At 42.1% G+C, this 14,973-nt stretch overlaps 1 protein-coding gene across 1 annotated transcript in view; it reads right to left on the bottom strand.

Moving 5' to 3' along the window:
• Positions 1 to 14,973, bottom strand: part of HMBOX1 (homeobox containing 1) — a 66,994-nt gene that overhangs the window by 40,658 nt on the left and 11,363 nt on the right. The window contains exons 2-3 of the mRNA XM_019473180.1: positions 10,898 to 11,377; positions 8,850 to 8,935 (exon numbers count right to left, since the gene is read on the bottom strand). Coding sequence (XP_019328725.1) covers positions 8,850 to 8,935; positions 10,898 to 11,377 — 566 coding nt within the window. The remainder of the gene's footprint in view (positions 1 to 8,849; positions 8,936 to 10,897; positions 11,378 to 14,973) is intronic.

The following is a 14,973-nucleotide window of genomic DNA, read 5'->3' as shown; positions in this document are numbered from 1 at the left end:
ACATTGAATGAAGGATCAACGCAGAAAGGGAAAAGAAGTGATTCGAAGGAGAGGAACCAAATAAAGCAAGACGTTTAAAAGTGCACTAGGAGGTGAACTGTAGGTTCATTTGAAAATATAAAAAAATTCATAGTTTGCTGAATAACTGAAGCAGTACTTCAGGTAGGAGGACTCCCTGTGCTTTCCACAAGGCTCTTCAGCTATCAGAAAGGGTTAACAACATCTAAACTCCCCTGAGAACTAAAGTTTTAGGAAGTGCTCCAAGTAACAATATACTGCTGAACACCACCTGTGCCACCACCTGCTTGGTGATAACACTGAGGCAGGTAGAATGCTGGTTTTCACACAGAAACCAAACTACCTCTCCCCTCTTGAGATGAGTCAAGGTTTTATAAGATCTCATAATCATATTTAACTCATGAAAAACAACCCCCTGTAGTTTTACCACTTCTAATAGAGGGGGTTTTACTATGCTTTTTTTGCATTGAACATAGAAACTAGTTAACTTTAGAACGATTAAACTTGACTCTCAGGTGTCATATTCAGGTGGGTTTACTCCAACCAGATTCTTAAAATCACGGGGTTTATGCTCTTAACTGTTCTTCCTTATACAGAATTCCGGAGCCTACGAAGTTTTAATTGTCCTGGGGAAAAGGGAGAGGTGTGTTTTGTTTCGAGTACAGAAGCTTACTGCTATTCAGCAGAGGTCTGCCCACAAAACATACCCTGGTTTGGTTTTGTTTCCCGTACATCTATTGATCTTCTTAACACCCATTCCCAGAGACTGCCTTTGCCCCACAACTGAAAGAGCTCAGAAACAGCTGGGGCAGTCAACAGTTGACTACACCCAGGGCCCACATTGGGATATATAATTGAGTTTACACTACTAGGGAAGTGGAATTATTCAACCAAACACAAACCTTAGATTCTGCCAAGTTTACGTCAAGTAACTGTGGAAGCATACGAGTTAATACCAGAAGAAGTCAATATTAAGTCAATAAAACTCTCCAGCCCAAAAGAAGGCTTCAGAAATCATGCAATCTAGATGCCTGATCGCCAGTGAGAAGACCAAGTTTTGAAAATTTGCAGCTCTTTACCTGCTATTATGATTTATAAAAACCATTTCTTTAACACAGTGCTATGGGACACAAATGTTTGTGTCTCACTGCTTTTGGTTGCATGGCTCCTATTAGTCAGTGGATAACAGGACCATTAATTTACTTGTTTACTACAGTCTGCTTACACTTATTGCAGTGAATTAGTGTCTGTTGAGTGTTTGGACAACAATGTAAGATATAAATGCAAAGCATTATTAGATAAAAATTATAAATAGAGATTAAGTATCTTCAACAAGAGTCATGTAGTGGAAAATCCAAATTCTGCTCAAGAGGCTGCCTGATACTGTCATAAAGTGGTACAGATGTTAGCCACTTCAGACAATGTGCTCGAGACAAAGCAAAGGAGCCAAAAGATTCAAGCTGTGTATTGCCATGTCCACATTTGACTCATTGCGAGTCCTCGCAGTTTGTAAAGTCACTTCTGCAAAATGGAATTTTGTAAAGGACATTGAGATGTATAGATTCAACAAACGCACTATAAATTCTCAGTACGTTATTATTTGACTACAGCATCTCATGAATAGCACTGCAGTCCATAGCATTTTTTGCATTAGCAAAAAGCCCACACCTATATTTTGCTCTTTAGCTAGCAAACTTCTATAGCAATGCCGCAAACCCAGATAACGTGTCAGGTACAGCTCAGGCAGCTGATCTTGCTTATGGTCATAGGAATTTAGCGGATGAGCTTTAGAAGACCCTTTAAGTCCCATTTCCTATCATTCTTTTCTGGTTTTTATTATTCTCTTTCCTTGTTTCAGAGATCTGTGGTGAGAGCTGAGCTTCTTAAAGGTTTCCTCTACCTATACCACTCCTCCTCTTTTTGTTTTTAAGATATAAAATATCTTTCATCTGTACATCAGTTCAGTTTAGAGGCCCCAAAACTGTATATTCCAACAGCTTGACTGATTCGAGGTCACATGCAAAGTCCGTAGCAGAAGAACTGATCCAGGATCTCCTAGATCCCAGTACAGTGTCTTAATCACAAACCCATCCTTCACCCCTTTCAATTAAAAAAAACCCCAAATTGTCACATCAGGGTTTCTTGCATCTCAAGTGGGTTTTATGCAGTTGGCTCACAGGGACAATGACTAGTACCACCACCAGTACCATCCTGTCACATTGTCTGTAATCATGCTACTTTAGGAAATTGCACTGGCAGGAATAAAGAAATCATCCTGCTGCCAGAAGCAGATTAATGAAGTAAGTTCTCTGGAGTACTGAAAATCCAGCGGTCTTGAGGAAATTCACTCTCAGACTGAACCACGGACCTCAAGGAAGACTGCCATCCTCTGGGCTCAGCATCAGCAGGGACATGAATGCATGGTAATGAGTGCAACTAGTTTTCTCACAGAAAATACTGAAGAGAGAAGTGGTAATCACAAAGGATTAATGTTGACTTCTTGTGCCACTTGTCACTCCTTCCCACAGCAGGTTACAATTCATAATTATAAACAAAATGGAGATGACAGTACATTCATGCTCTTCTGTCCAGCCCCATTCTCTCCTACATAAATTATTTGGGGAAAAATTTTCCCTTTCAAATACATAAAAGAAATGATAAAATGCATCAACAGAGAAGGCAACCGGTATCTGCACTACAAATCTGCTCATAACCCTCAAAACTGCTATTCATCAAGTCTTTGGTAACTGGTTTTCACCTTCACAGATAGATTTGTTCAGTGACTCTATTTTGCATTTCTTTAATGTTTCTTTCAGGAGAGATTTTTAGAAGCACCTGGAATACATCAGATTTGGAGAAGAAAGTAACTGTCTGTGTTTTAATTCTTCAGTTTGTAAGCAAAGTCCTAGATGCATATAATACGTGCTTGCAAAGGACACCTATCAATTTAGGAGATTAGCAAAGCTTGTTTACAGAAAACCTGCAAAGATCAAAATCATAGGAAAACAAATCTTTCCCTCTGTTGTCATGAGTATTAAAAAAAAAAAAGGAAGGAAAATGTTTCTCAAAATCCAGTTTCTTGCCATTTCAGATGATCAGTAATTCAGTAATTTTCTGAATTCTCTTCACAACGGAACTAGTTAAGTTTCACTTTGTTTGTATTTGCATTTGCTCAGCATCCCTCTGTGTAGCTTCCAAACCTTAAGGGATTTTATTTAAGTCACAGCAGTGCTTCAAGGCTGCCCTCCACTGCACTAGATGTTGTGTGTGTTTAGCATAATATAAAGCTAAGTCCTGAAGATCTCACATCAATCAAGACAGAGACAGTAGGACAGGGCTGAATTGTACAAGCAGAATAATTGGGAAGGTTAGCAGAACTGCACACTGGAAAGCTCTATTTATTATGTGGTGGGTTTTTTTAAAAAAAGACCTCTGCATTTTATTGCCGTTGATTATTTTTTTTAATGGTGGTTTAGTTTTTATGGTACTAGCCTAAGAACTGAGAAATCTGAATTCAAATTCCTGCTTTGCCACAGACTGCTTCCACTGTGACCTCAGGAAAGTAAGGGTTTTTTGTTCTTTCACTCCTTATGTGTAAAAAAAAAAAAAAATGGAAAAGGTAGTATTTCCAAACCTCGCAGAGGCATCATCCATCAAAGCATTTAGCTTGGCTGCAAAGGGCTCATCTATGTATACTCCTCCCTCTCCTTTACTGTAGTACCTAACAGAAAGATGTGAGTTTCTGAAAACATTTCCCCCGCCCTCCATCTACATTTGGAAGCTAAGAGACAGCATCTCTTAGGAAGCTTACATTTCTCTCTCTGTCAGTTGCCTTCTGACCATAACTTACTTGGTACCCAGATACAATTCTGGTGGCAATTAAAGCAAATTGCAGCACATGACTTCAAATTACTGTTGATAAAAATTTGGCATCTCACCTGCCACATGTAGGGCTAAATACCTACCCCCGAGTAAGCTGCAGCTATGTTAAAAGGAGCTTCAAATAACAAGATAGGAAATTCAGCAGGAACTATTATTAGCTCCTGTTTATACTGTCATTTTTCTTATCAGTAGGAGATTATTTATACAGAGCCCAACCCAAGTGCTTCTTGTTTATCTTATTACAGACACCATTAAAAAAGTTTCTATAAAAAGCAGCTTCTGTATTTAGGACCAGCACTAATAAGTGTTATGCTAGGTTTTTGCTTCTTATCAATCATTCCTTTATTTTCAAGTCACCATTTAATACTCTGTCACTATTTTCCAATCTGCCCTCTTCTCTCAGTACTCAAGGCAAGCCCTGTAGAATGTCTTCCAGGTTTAATTTTCCCTGTCAGATTCATTATCTAAATGACTTTTAAAGTTTCTGGTAATGTTATAAAGACTAAGAGAGCCTAAAAAATTGTTCTACTGCAACAGCTGACTTTAACCTTCAGCTCCCTGTTCCTCTCTCACGTATCCTCCCTCTCCATCACTTCCCATCCCCTTGCGCTGCAGCAGAGGAAAAACAAAAGGAAAAGCCATTTACTGTTGCAGAGTCTGTAAATACAAGGCTGCTCAGCGTGCTTTGTAAGATTGTGGCTGATGTAGGAATGTGTATTCTATAAGTGCACTGCAATATTAGAATTAAGATGAGAAAAAGGAGAAAGACATTTTTGAATTAAATCCGAAGTGGCTTGAAGAATTAGCGAAATAAGGTAAAATGGAAGTTTCAAGGGGCAGAAGTTGCAGTAGAGGTTCCTGCACCAAGGACAGAACACGACAACATACAGAACGGGGACAAAGACGGTCGTAAGCACAGGGGAAACTTTACACTCTCTGATGAGCTAATCCAAGACCTGCAATTTGAAGACATGCAAATACATTGGTTTAGCTAAAGTTCATCGCTTATATGTTCTATTTGGCCAACTTCAAATCCAGCCGTAATTAAGAAAAGGAAGCAAAGTTTTAGGTTCCTAGCTAAAGGTCTACTATCGCTCTGTTCAGATGCACTATTACTCCTTTCCCCTGTCTATGCTATTTTCCCCTCCCATTACGCACACACACATACACACACACACAATTTTTTAGAGTAGTAAAGAAATTGATGGACATTGAAAGGAGAAAGTTGGCAGCATGGGTAGCCCAGCCAAACAACTCTCCTTCTGGACAGAGCCAGCCATAAATTTTTCATTTCATTTCTTTCTTGCCCCTCTTCCCAGGGCAGAAGACATGAACACTAAAAGCCGAGGCCACACTACTCTGCATTTATTTCAAGTGCTAAACAAATGACTTCCAGCTGAGGCAGGGTGGTAGCCAGTGGATGGGCAAATCAAATATGCCCAACATCTGCACTGCAGCCTCCAGAAACAGCTTGCTATGTTTGTATTACAACAAACGGTGATGGAGGCTGTAAGCACACCAGCCTCTGTGGGTTGCTGATCTGCTAGTGCAGAATTGCCCCCTTTCACGCTCTTTCACAGCTCCTTCGTTGGCCAGAACAGGGTTCCACCTCGATGTGCAATATAATAGAGGACCCTGAGACACGGATCACTGGAGGCTGAACAGTATTCTGAAAATACTGAATTCACTCTCATAGTCCTCCCCTACACCATCTGCTATTGACCACTCTTTGGATTTTATTTATCTGTTTTTCCTCTTGTTTACTGAATGATTTACAGAGCAGCTTTACCAGTAAGACTAAGCCTGTAAATACTGAGATGATACCATTTGGGATCATATATTCTGCAAAGTATTACCTCTGTCTATACAAACTGCTTTTTTAATGAACCAAGAGTGGTTTCCAGGCCTTCCTTGGGAGCCTGTTTCACAGCTGAATAGGAAGGAATGTTGGATACACGTGAAGAACACACAAGTCAACTGGCACTCATCAGACCTAAGACAACTCTGGAAGTGCGAGCCCTGGAACACATGCTTTCTGCTCTGGGTCTCTGTCCCGAGCTATTTTCAGTCACTCTTCACTGTACTGCGCTTTTGAAAGGAAGCTAATGTTTCTCCCAGTAGTGCTGAGCACGCTCTTTAATCTGGTCCCTTCAAACATCTCTTTGAGATTTACTGTTTCTTTCAGATAAGCCATAACTATGTACTTAATAGTGGCACATAAGTACTACGCATCTGCTTACACAAGGCTATGGGTTATATTTAAAATGAATCAGCTCCCGTAGACCTTCCCACCAAGCATATGGAGGATGACACAGTTCAACTGCAAAGTGTAGTGGGAGGAAGAGACTGGTGCGTCACAGCACAGCGCAAGCCCTGCAGCTATCTCTGCTTGAGAAACTGCATCACACGCAAAATATCGCTTTCTTTTCTTATTTGAAAGGTCCGTGGAAACACTACTGGGTCAGCTGCAAAAGGACGTAGCCATTTAACCTTTAGATCTACCTGGTTTCCCATTGATTTGGCTTGAAAACAAGATAAACACGGTGCCATTAGTTCAGTCTTTTTCTGTCCCACTGACAGGCTCGAAAGGGACATCTAGTAATATTTTCTCTGATCACTGTGTGAGTACGTTCTGGATCCCCCCCATGTTACGCAGGAGGGTTGAGTGGGATGGGTGTGAAACTTAGTCAACTCTGTATGAAGTGGATGGTGTCGTTTACCCACAGGAGGAACAGCCTGGCAAACAGTGAAAGCTCCCAAAGGCTAAATGCCAATTTAATGGCTTTAACAACTGAAATCCAGTAGGTTGAGGATGGAAGGAGCAAAATGATCAGGTGTGAAGAGACTGGTCTTGACTTTCCTACAGTCTGCCTGCAGGGGTATCAAGACATGCACCGAGACACCTAGCTAATTATAATTAGATCAGCTCCTTTTACTGATACAGACTCTGTCTTAGATTTGGTGTGGTGATTCTGATTCAACAGCCCTGCATGCAGTAGTCCCACTGACCAAAGAAAAATGCTGGCTTGTTTTGGAAAGACTCTTTTTCTGCAGTTGTTTCCTTTTTGCATTACTTCTCTTGAAGGGGAAGCTAGTTTTGACTTGCTGGTAGATACAGAGGTTAATTCAGAGATGGGTTATTCCAGGATTATATTCAGGCAAGGACTGCACAAAAGTAGGGGAGTGACCCACTAACTACCAAAACTTCAGAGTTCAGGTACAATTTAAGCAACTAGACTTAGGATTTAATTTTTTAAGTACCAGTGCTAACATCTGATAAGGCTAATAACATTCCTTAGTGTTACACAAAATGTTAGTCTCACGATTTTACAGATGAAATTGAAACCAGGGAAGGACAAGTGATTTTGCCCAAGATCACAGAGAAGAGTTGGAGACGTGGAAGGAATTCCTGGCTCCATGGCTCAAGCACCCGTTTCTGCCTGCCTACCTCAACTGCTAGCATGTCTGCAAACCCAGATCTCCCAGACAGATGGGTTCCTATGACATTTCAGATACTGGAAATATCATAAAAGAACAACTTCCCTCCTGCTGGCTTGGCATTCCTAGTCATCAAGGAACCTTAAAAATGATCTATTTCAAGATCTTTATTCAAGTTTGGGTTAAAAAATGAATAAAAGTTATAGGCATAACATGGGATTGAGCTATCTGTATTTCATCATCAGGTCTTCATCCTAAGACATTGAGGGGCTGGAGCGTGTCCAAAGAAGGGCAACGAGGCTGGTGAGGGGTCTAGAGCACAAGTCTGATGAGGGACGGCTGAGGGAACTGGGGTTGTTTAGCCTGGAGAAAAGGAGGCTGAGGGGAGACCTCATCGCTCTCTACAACCACCTGAAAGGAGGTTGTAGCGAGGTGGGGGTCGGTCTCTTCTCCTAAGGAACAAGAGATAGGACGAGAGGAAATGGCCTCAAGTTGCACCAGGGGAGGTTTAGATTGGATATTAGGAAAAATTTCTTCACTGAAAGGGTTGTCAAGCATTGGACCAGGCTGCCCAGGGAAGGGGTTGAGTCACCATCCCTGGAGGTGTTTAAAAGATGTGTAGATGTGGTGCTTAGGGACATGGTTTAGTGGTGGACTTGGCAGTGTTGGGTTAACGGTTGGACTTGATGATCTTAGAGGTCTTTTCCAACCTAAATGATTCTATGATTCTGTGATTCTAAGTACGCTACCAGCTACGCTGTTCCAGACAAGCAGCGTGAACCTGTAAAGGAGAACTAATAGCACCCCACCCCATGGAGGAGCAGTAAGACTTCATTACTCTTTGTGTAAAGCTCTGGAAACACACCCAAGGAAGAAGTGATATCACTGCAGTCTGTTCACTTGTCCTGAATGTGAAAGAGAGAAGACGCAGGGCAGAGGGCAAAAAGAGAACTACTTCTCCTTCTAGGTAAAACCTGAGCTAATCCCCTGAACCTCACATCTGATTTTCATTAATTGTGACTCAAAGGCAAATGATTGAAAAACTTCAAACTATCATCATCCGACTCCCGGATGTAGTGATACCAGCTATAGCTGTATCTCCTGACTCTTCATATACATTTTATAAAATAAATACATATTATCTCTCTCTCTCTCTCCATACATAGAGATGCAGATATGCATCTATTTGCCGCACTCAACAAACAATTTAAGAATTAAGGAAAACCGTTTTCATTTTAAGATAAGAACTTCGAGCTTATTATAATGCTGTAAAATAAAATCTGCTAGCACAAGCCACAAAAAAAGAAAAAAAGAAAAAGTGATTCACTGGGGAAGTTCCATGATGTGCGGGACAATGGGTCTTAAATCAAAGGCATACATTATCATGACTAAGCTGACAGATCTGCACTGCAATGCAGAAAGCCAAGCAATATTCCAACATCTGCACCGTGCACAGATAGGCAGTTAGACACAGTTTCCCAAAATGAAGAAAGGACTCCCCGAGCTCTTACCTGTTACCTGTGCAACAACTGCTTGGGAAATTCTCCGATTGGCTAGGAAGGCTTTGATTTCCTCCTTTATCACACTGCTGTCCCTCCTACCAAAACAAAAAAACAAAAGAACACACAAAAAGACGGACAGACCAAAGTGCACTTTGAAGATGCAAAATGGCTTTATTTCCTTTATTTAGGGGACAAGGAGTGGGGAAGGCAGGCATTAAAATAGTCAAAGTGCCTCACCGGTGGACACTTCTTTTAACAAGTGTCACGTTTGATCAAAGTACCCTAGCAGGAGAATGGATGACTCATGTCCTATATAATTCATATTAGGTGCAGCACTGCCATATGGAATGTACAAAGTTTCATTACACAGGGATGAATAAATCTCTCATACCAGCATAAAAACCTCAGTCATAAAAATGAGGCACAAAAATAAAAAATAAAGGATAGCAGGGTCTGCACGGTTAGCTACACAAATGAATATACATACACAAACCTTCTCCAACCTTTCAAGGAAAAGACCCAAAGAAGAAAAGATTTGGCAACCTCTGTCCCCCCACCCCTACTTCCTCAGTCGACAGCTTGCACTGAATGAACAAGTGCCAGTTATTTAAAGCCTTTGTATGATTTTTATAAGGTGTGCAAAGATAGTTCAGAAGGGACTAAAACTGTGCTAAAAAGAAAATAATTTGGAGGTTGCACAGGGACTGTGATATGCAGCAAATTTCAATTGCAGTAAACACATCCTTTTTCCTCCTCTTCTTCCCTCCCTTCCCGAGAAGGGCAGACAATTAAAACCTGACTTTATTAGGCTTTATTATTTGATAATTTCCCTTCCCCTTCTCCCCTCCTGCCCCAGCAGCATTCAAGGCAGATTCAAGCTTGCAAACGTAAATGCAAAATAAATGCTACGTTGTACGTTCGTTTTTATTTCTGTACCCAACACTCATCTTCCATATGCCTGCAAATAAAAGTAGTTTCAGTTTAAATAAGCACTGAAAGCATTACCTGAGACTTACTGCACAGGAACCCAAAACTCAAAGGAACGATTAAACTTCAGCAATGGGAACTCCTGCATACTGCTATACTCACCACCTTCCTGCATTATTCTGTTAACCTGCAGCTCACAGTAAATGAGGTTGATCGGCTTTTCTTACTGCTCATCCCTAATCCTCTCCCCCAAAAGCCACACCTTTACCCTAAATCTCCAAACTACTTCAAACAAATTTTCATCCTGGAGCTTATGGACCCTAGTTCTCTCATAGGCACTTCATAAATGTTGCAACTTTGGGAAAAAAAGACATTCCAACATTATGACCAAAATGGTTTTGAGACATTTGGCCTTTCCTCTTCTTTCTTTTTGCTATCAAGCCCACTGACTCTGACTTTCATCCTAGGTGGTATAATCCCCTCCTTTCATCTTTGCCACAATGCTGAAAAGGAAGCCGCTAAAAGTAAAGGAAGGTCAGTCTGGAAAAAAAAAAACCCAACTGGCTCTCACTGAAGACTTCTGCTTCTTCTTTATTATTTGTATTTTCCTACGCCAATCTGCAGACTGTGCAAATCCCAGAGAGTGTCAGCCCCTGCCACAAACTATAAACAGATAACATACATGCTCTGCAGACCCCAGTGGAAAGCATTAACCAAGCAGATTCCCTGCTCCCCCTATATATGGAAGGAAATACAACTGGTATGAAGTAGTGGAGGAGTCACGTGAATTGACACTCAGTCAGAAGTCTTCTGAGTAAGAGTAGGGCGGAAAATTAGCGCGCTAACATCAATTTCAATTTTTGATACAGCATGGGAAAAAATATTTCATCAGTAAAACAGACTGTGGGACACCCACACACGGCCAGGGGTTGTCTACACAAGACTAAGAGGCAGGTGAGAGGTACCGAGATAGTGACCATTAGGGAACTGCCAGGGGAATAGCTGTCTAATGCAGTTCCTGCTTTTTTGATAATACCTATCACTACTACAGCAGTCCTCCAACATGCAGATTTCTTCTGAGGGACTTCTCACTCTGACTTTCCAAACTTTTTACAAAGACTTCTACTAACCTCATCAGTTCCTCCACTTTGTCATCAATGTCCAAGTCCTCTTCAGAAGCTTCAAAACTGTATGACCTTTGAGCCAAGCTGTTTGCAAGTGGGTAGCGGGTAGGTGACATCTTCCCGTTGAATGCAGACAACCTCTCGTTACTCTCCCTCCCGTTCTGATTAGTAGTGCAAGGCTGTGGGGAGGTGTCGTAACTGTTGCTCGGTGATGGGGACATCCCAGAATGCTGGGTCTGTGTTGAAGCTGTGGCTGTAGAGGAAGATGCTGGGACATTGTTGGTACTGTTGCTGTAGGAACCACCTCCGTAGCTAGACCTTCTTCCAAATTTGTCACTATGCTCTTGATCAAGACGATCCAAGGTTTCCAGCGCGTGGAGGATTTCATGTCTGGTCATTCCTGTACGTCTCAGGCGCTGAAGCAGGTCTATCTGCTCTATGGTAAATCTTGGTTCGTCTGTGTAGTGAGACATGGTTTCCAGCAGGCTAAAAACAAAGTAAAATGTAAAAGCAAATACTTCAGTTCAACAGTTCTCTGTGGTACATGCAGGTACTGGCTGTAAGTACCTTACATGCAGGAAAGACCAATTCTGGTCCAAAACTTTAAGTCACACACACGACAGAGCTGGCAGCCCAACAGACCACCTCCAAACAAGCTCAGCAGGCAACCTCCCACGAATGCTAGTCTCACTATGTAGCAGAAGGGCTTATTTTCTTTGAAGTGCTCAAATAGCATTTCTCTCTTCTACTAGCATTCCCTACACCTTCTACAATAACCTTGCGGTTAGTACCCATTTGCTTTTGATAAACCGCTGCTACGGAGGGACAGTGGTTGCTCAGTAATTAAGGCTGCAACTTGATTTCAGGCACAATTTTGCCCATTGCTAAGTATCCACCTGACAGAAATCCCAGACTCCAAAACTGTTAGGTAGAGGCCAGAGGTCGAGTTTTTCTGGAGAAGTTTTAACCAGTTATGACGTGAGATTTCTGAATCTCAACGCTTTTGAATCTTAAGTACGAAGAGTTCAAGTTGCCCTAACTTCTTGTTGCTACCTTGAAAAAAAGAAGATAAAAACACACCTAGCGGAAATTCTAGTGACCTGTAGGACCAAAGTTGATTTGACTGAAGTCCCATTTCTGAAGTTTGATTTCTGAAGTTAGTAACTTTTGAACCTGGAATGTTGTCACAGATCGCCTGCCTTAACAAGGAAAGTGCAGCACATCCAATTACTACTGAGCTTTCATTTAAAGAAATAAGTCTACAGCCTTTTCCCCTCCAAAGGCAGGCTTCTCATGTAACTCAATCATCATGGTGGCTCATCAAAAGCATTTTTAACTCCTAAACTTCCCAAGGTGCCAGAACAATGAACATGTATTTGCTGCAAAGACCAGCAATGGAACTGAAAAAATCATAATATGCTCCCTTCATCTCTTTTCCTTCCTAAGTCTCCTCACTACAGATCCAAATGGCATACAAGTGACAAGATCACCTCCTTCAGAACTCAAGATCTTGAGAAGAAGGGATGGCAGATGGAGGGCAGACAGAACTTGGCAAAGAGATCAAGGCATTTTGCATCCTTCTTGTGAATCTTCTTATGAGACAAGGGTTTATTACAATTCCTGCAGGAGAGCAGGGTGAAGAGATCACTCAAACTCCAGGAGACATCACAGAGCTAATGTACAAGCGAGAGCAGACAAACAGCAGCCTCGATCACTCAAACTCCAGGAGACATCACAGAGCTAATGTACAATCCCTACAAGCGAGAGCAGCCTCAGGAAAGTCAAGTAAGAATTCCAAGGACCCTATGAAAACCAAAAGAGGGACAATGGCTGTCATGATTATGCTAGACCTTCCAGGGCCAGGGATTTCTCTCCACAAATTTTGAAGATCACTCTTCATTTTCATTTCTGCACTGGCACAGAGAAATCCCCAACAGGAGCCACAGAGTGACAAAACTTTTGCAATTGCTGCATTTAGTCTTTTTTCAGATACATGAATCACAGTAAAGTAAACCAAGCCCGTAGGTTTTGAAGGTATAGCAAGGAAATCTCTTCAGGGGAGTAACATCTCACAACACAGATCTGACTAGGCAATGGAAACAGGTCTATCCTTGAGTCAGAGGGTATAGCCATGTCAATACTAGTAAATTAAATAGTGCCCAGGAAGAGGCACCGTAGCATCTACACACAGTCATCTGCACCATTATTAAATCACTGTAACGGTCTTTGGCACAGTTTTGGTCAACCAGTGCACTCCTGACCAATTTGCAGGCTTTTTTTCAAGATTTTGCATGGAGCAGAAACCACGAACACTCTGCCTGGATGCAGCCACTCAGTCTCAAGGCTAAAAGCATCTGGTAGTATGGATGTGGCCAAGCGGCCTTGGGGCTGAAGAACAGCACCAAGAACAGGCTTGCTTAGTAGAGCTGTAGCTAGAGTGTAGCTGTACAGACATGGTGCTACAAAGCCAGGATGCATGAATCCACAAAAATGGCATTTGCAGCCTGGGAAATCTAGAAAATGAGAAGAAGCTCCTATCTTTGGTCTCATAAAGCAACTATCAAAACCCCTTTCATTGTTTCAACAGTGTGTACAATGGAAGAAGGAAGCACGAGGACAATCCAAGGGGATGACTCCCATCCAAGAAAATGACTATGTGAGAAGACAGACGGACTACAGCCATATAAGTGCTTCAGTCCAACAGGAATGTGCTGTCCTTTGGACAATTGATTACTGCAAAACGTACAAGCCATTTTAAATTTTAAAAAACAAGCACACAGACTATTCCACTAAAAGGAGGGCACAGCAGCCAATGCAGCAGTAGACTAGCAACTGACTGGAATTGTAACAACTAAAATTTGGAAGTCGCATCTCAGACTGAGACATTCAGAGCTTGACAAGGAGCATTTGGAAACAGACATTGTGTTCTAGGTTTGGCCTCTGCGCTGGGGGAGGCAGGGCTGCTCAATCCTTTTCTCCAAGCTTTGTGAGAAGTGTCACACTGACTTACTGACTCACATCACAAACTCCTGTACAGCCCGAAAGCCCCCCACGTCAGCTCTGAGTAGCATGGTTTTCAAACAGAAAATCTCTTCTTAAACATCTGGCCTTGAGATGGTTTTCATTAGATATGTCAGCTCGCCTTTCCTTAGAGATAAACCCATCTTTGGCATTTCTTACCTGTACTTCTCATGTCACCATTTCCTGGATCATTTATCTGTCAACACCAAGTGTCATGTGCTCAAGTACTTGTCGAACTGGAGGATTTAATGAACCAGAACCTCCATCCAGAATTACCTCTACTCAGAATTCCTACTTTACTGACTCTTTGACATTTAAGACCAAAACGTACTTCAGATGATCTAGTTTAATCTCCAGTTTGTCACAGACTTAGAAACCCAAAACTTTAGTCCTTCTAGCCCTGTGAACTGAAAAACTCACATCTGACAAAAGCGTGACTTTCCAGATGGCTTCAAAAATGTCAAGCAACACAGAACTTACCATTTCGTGCAGCAGTATGTTGCCATGGCCAGTCATTCCCTTTAAAATTTGGGTGTGATCCCTAATTTGTCTAAAATGTCAGGGCTGATCTTCCAGATCTGGGTTCTCAGGCCAAATTAATATCCTTTAATGAATTACATATAATCCTTTAGTGAATCCTAAGTGTCCTTTAGTTCCCTGGGTATCCAGCCCCCTGAACTGGAAGAGAGGGACGGGGAGCAGAATGAAGCCCCCATAATCCAAGGGGAAACGGTTAGCGACCTGCTCCACCACTTAGACACACACAGGTCTATGGGGCCGGATGGGATCCACCCAAGGGGACTGAGGGAGCTGGTGGATGTGCTCACCAAGCCACTTTCCATCATTTATCAGCAGTCCTGGCTGACCGGGGAGGTCCCAGTTGACTGGAGGTTAGCAAATGTGACGCCCATGCACAAGAAGGGCCGGAAGGAGGATCCGGGGAGCTACAGGCCTGTCAGTCTGACCGCGGTGCCGGGGAAGGTTATGGAGCGGTTCATCTTGAGTGCCATCACGCAGCACGTACAGGACAACCAGGGGATCAGGCCCAGCCAGCATGGGTT

This window comes from Aptenodytes forsteri, unplaced genomic scaffold (genome assembly GCF_000699145.1).
Source record: "Aptenodytes forsteri isolate BGI_AS27 unplaced genomic scaffold, ASM69914v1 Scaffold534, whole genome shotgun sequence".
In the NCBI taxonomy this organism is placed as follows: domain Eukaryota; kingdom Metazoa; phylum Chordata; class Aves; order Sphenisciformes; family Spheniscidae; genus Aptenodytes; species Aptenodytes forsteri.
Note: the sequence above shows the minus strand (reverse complement) of the source record. Positions and strands in the feature narration are given on the sequence as shown.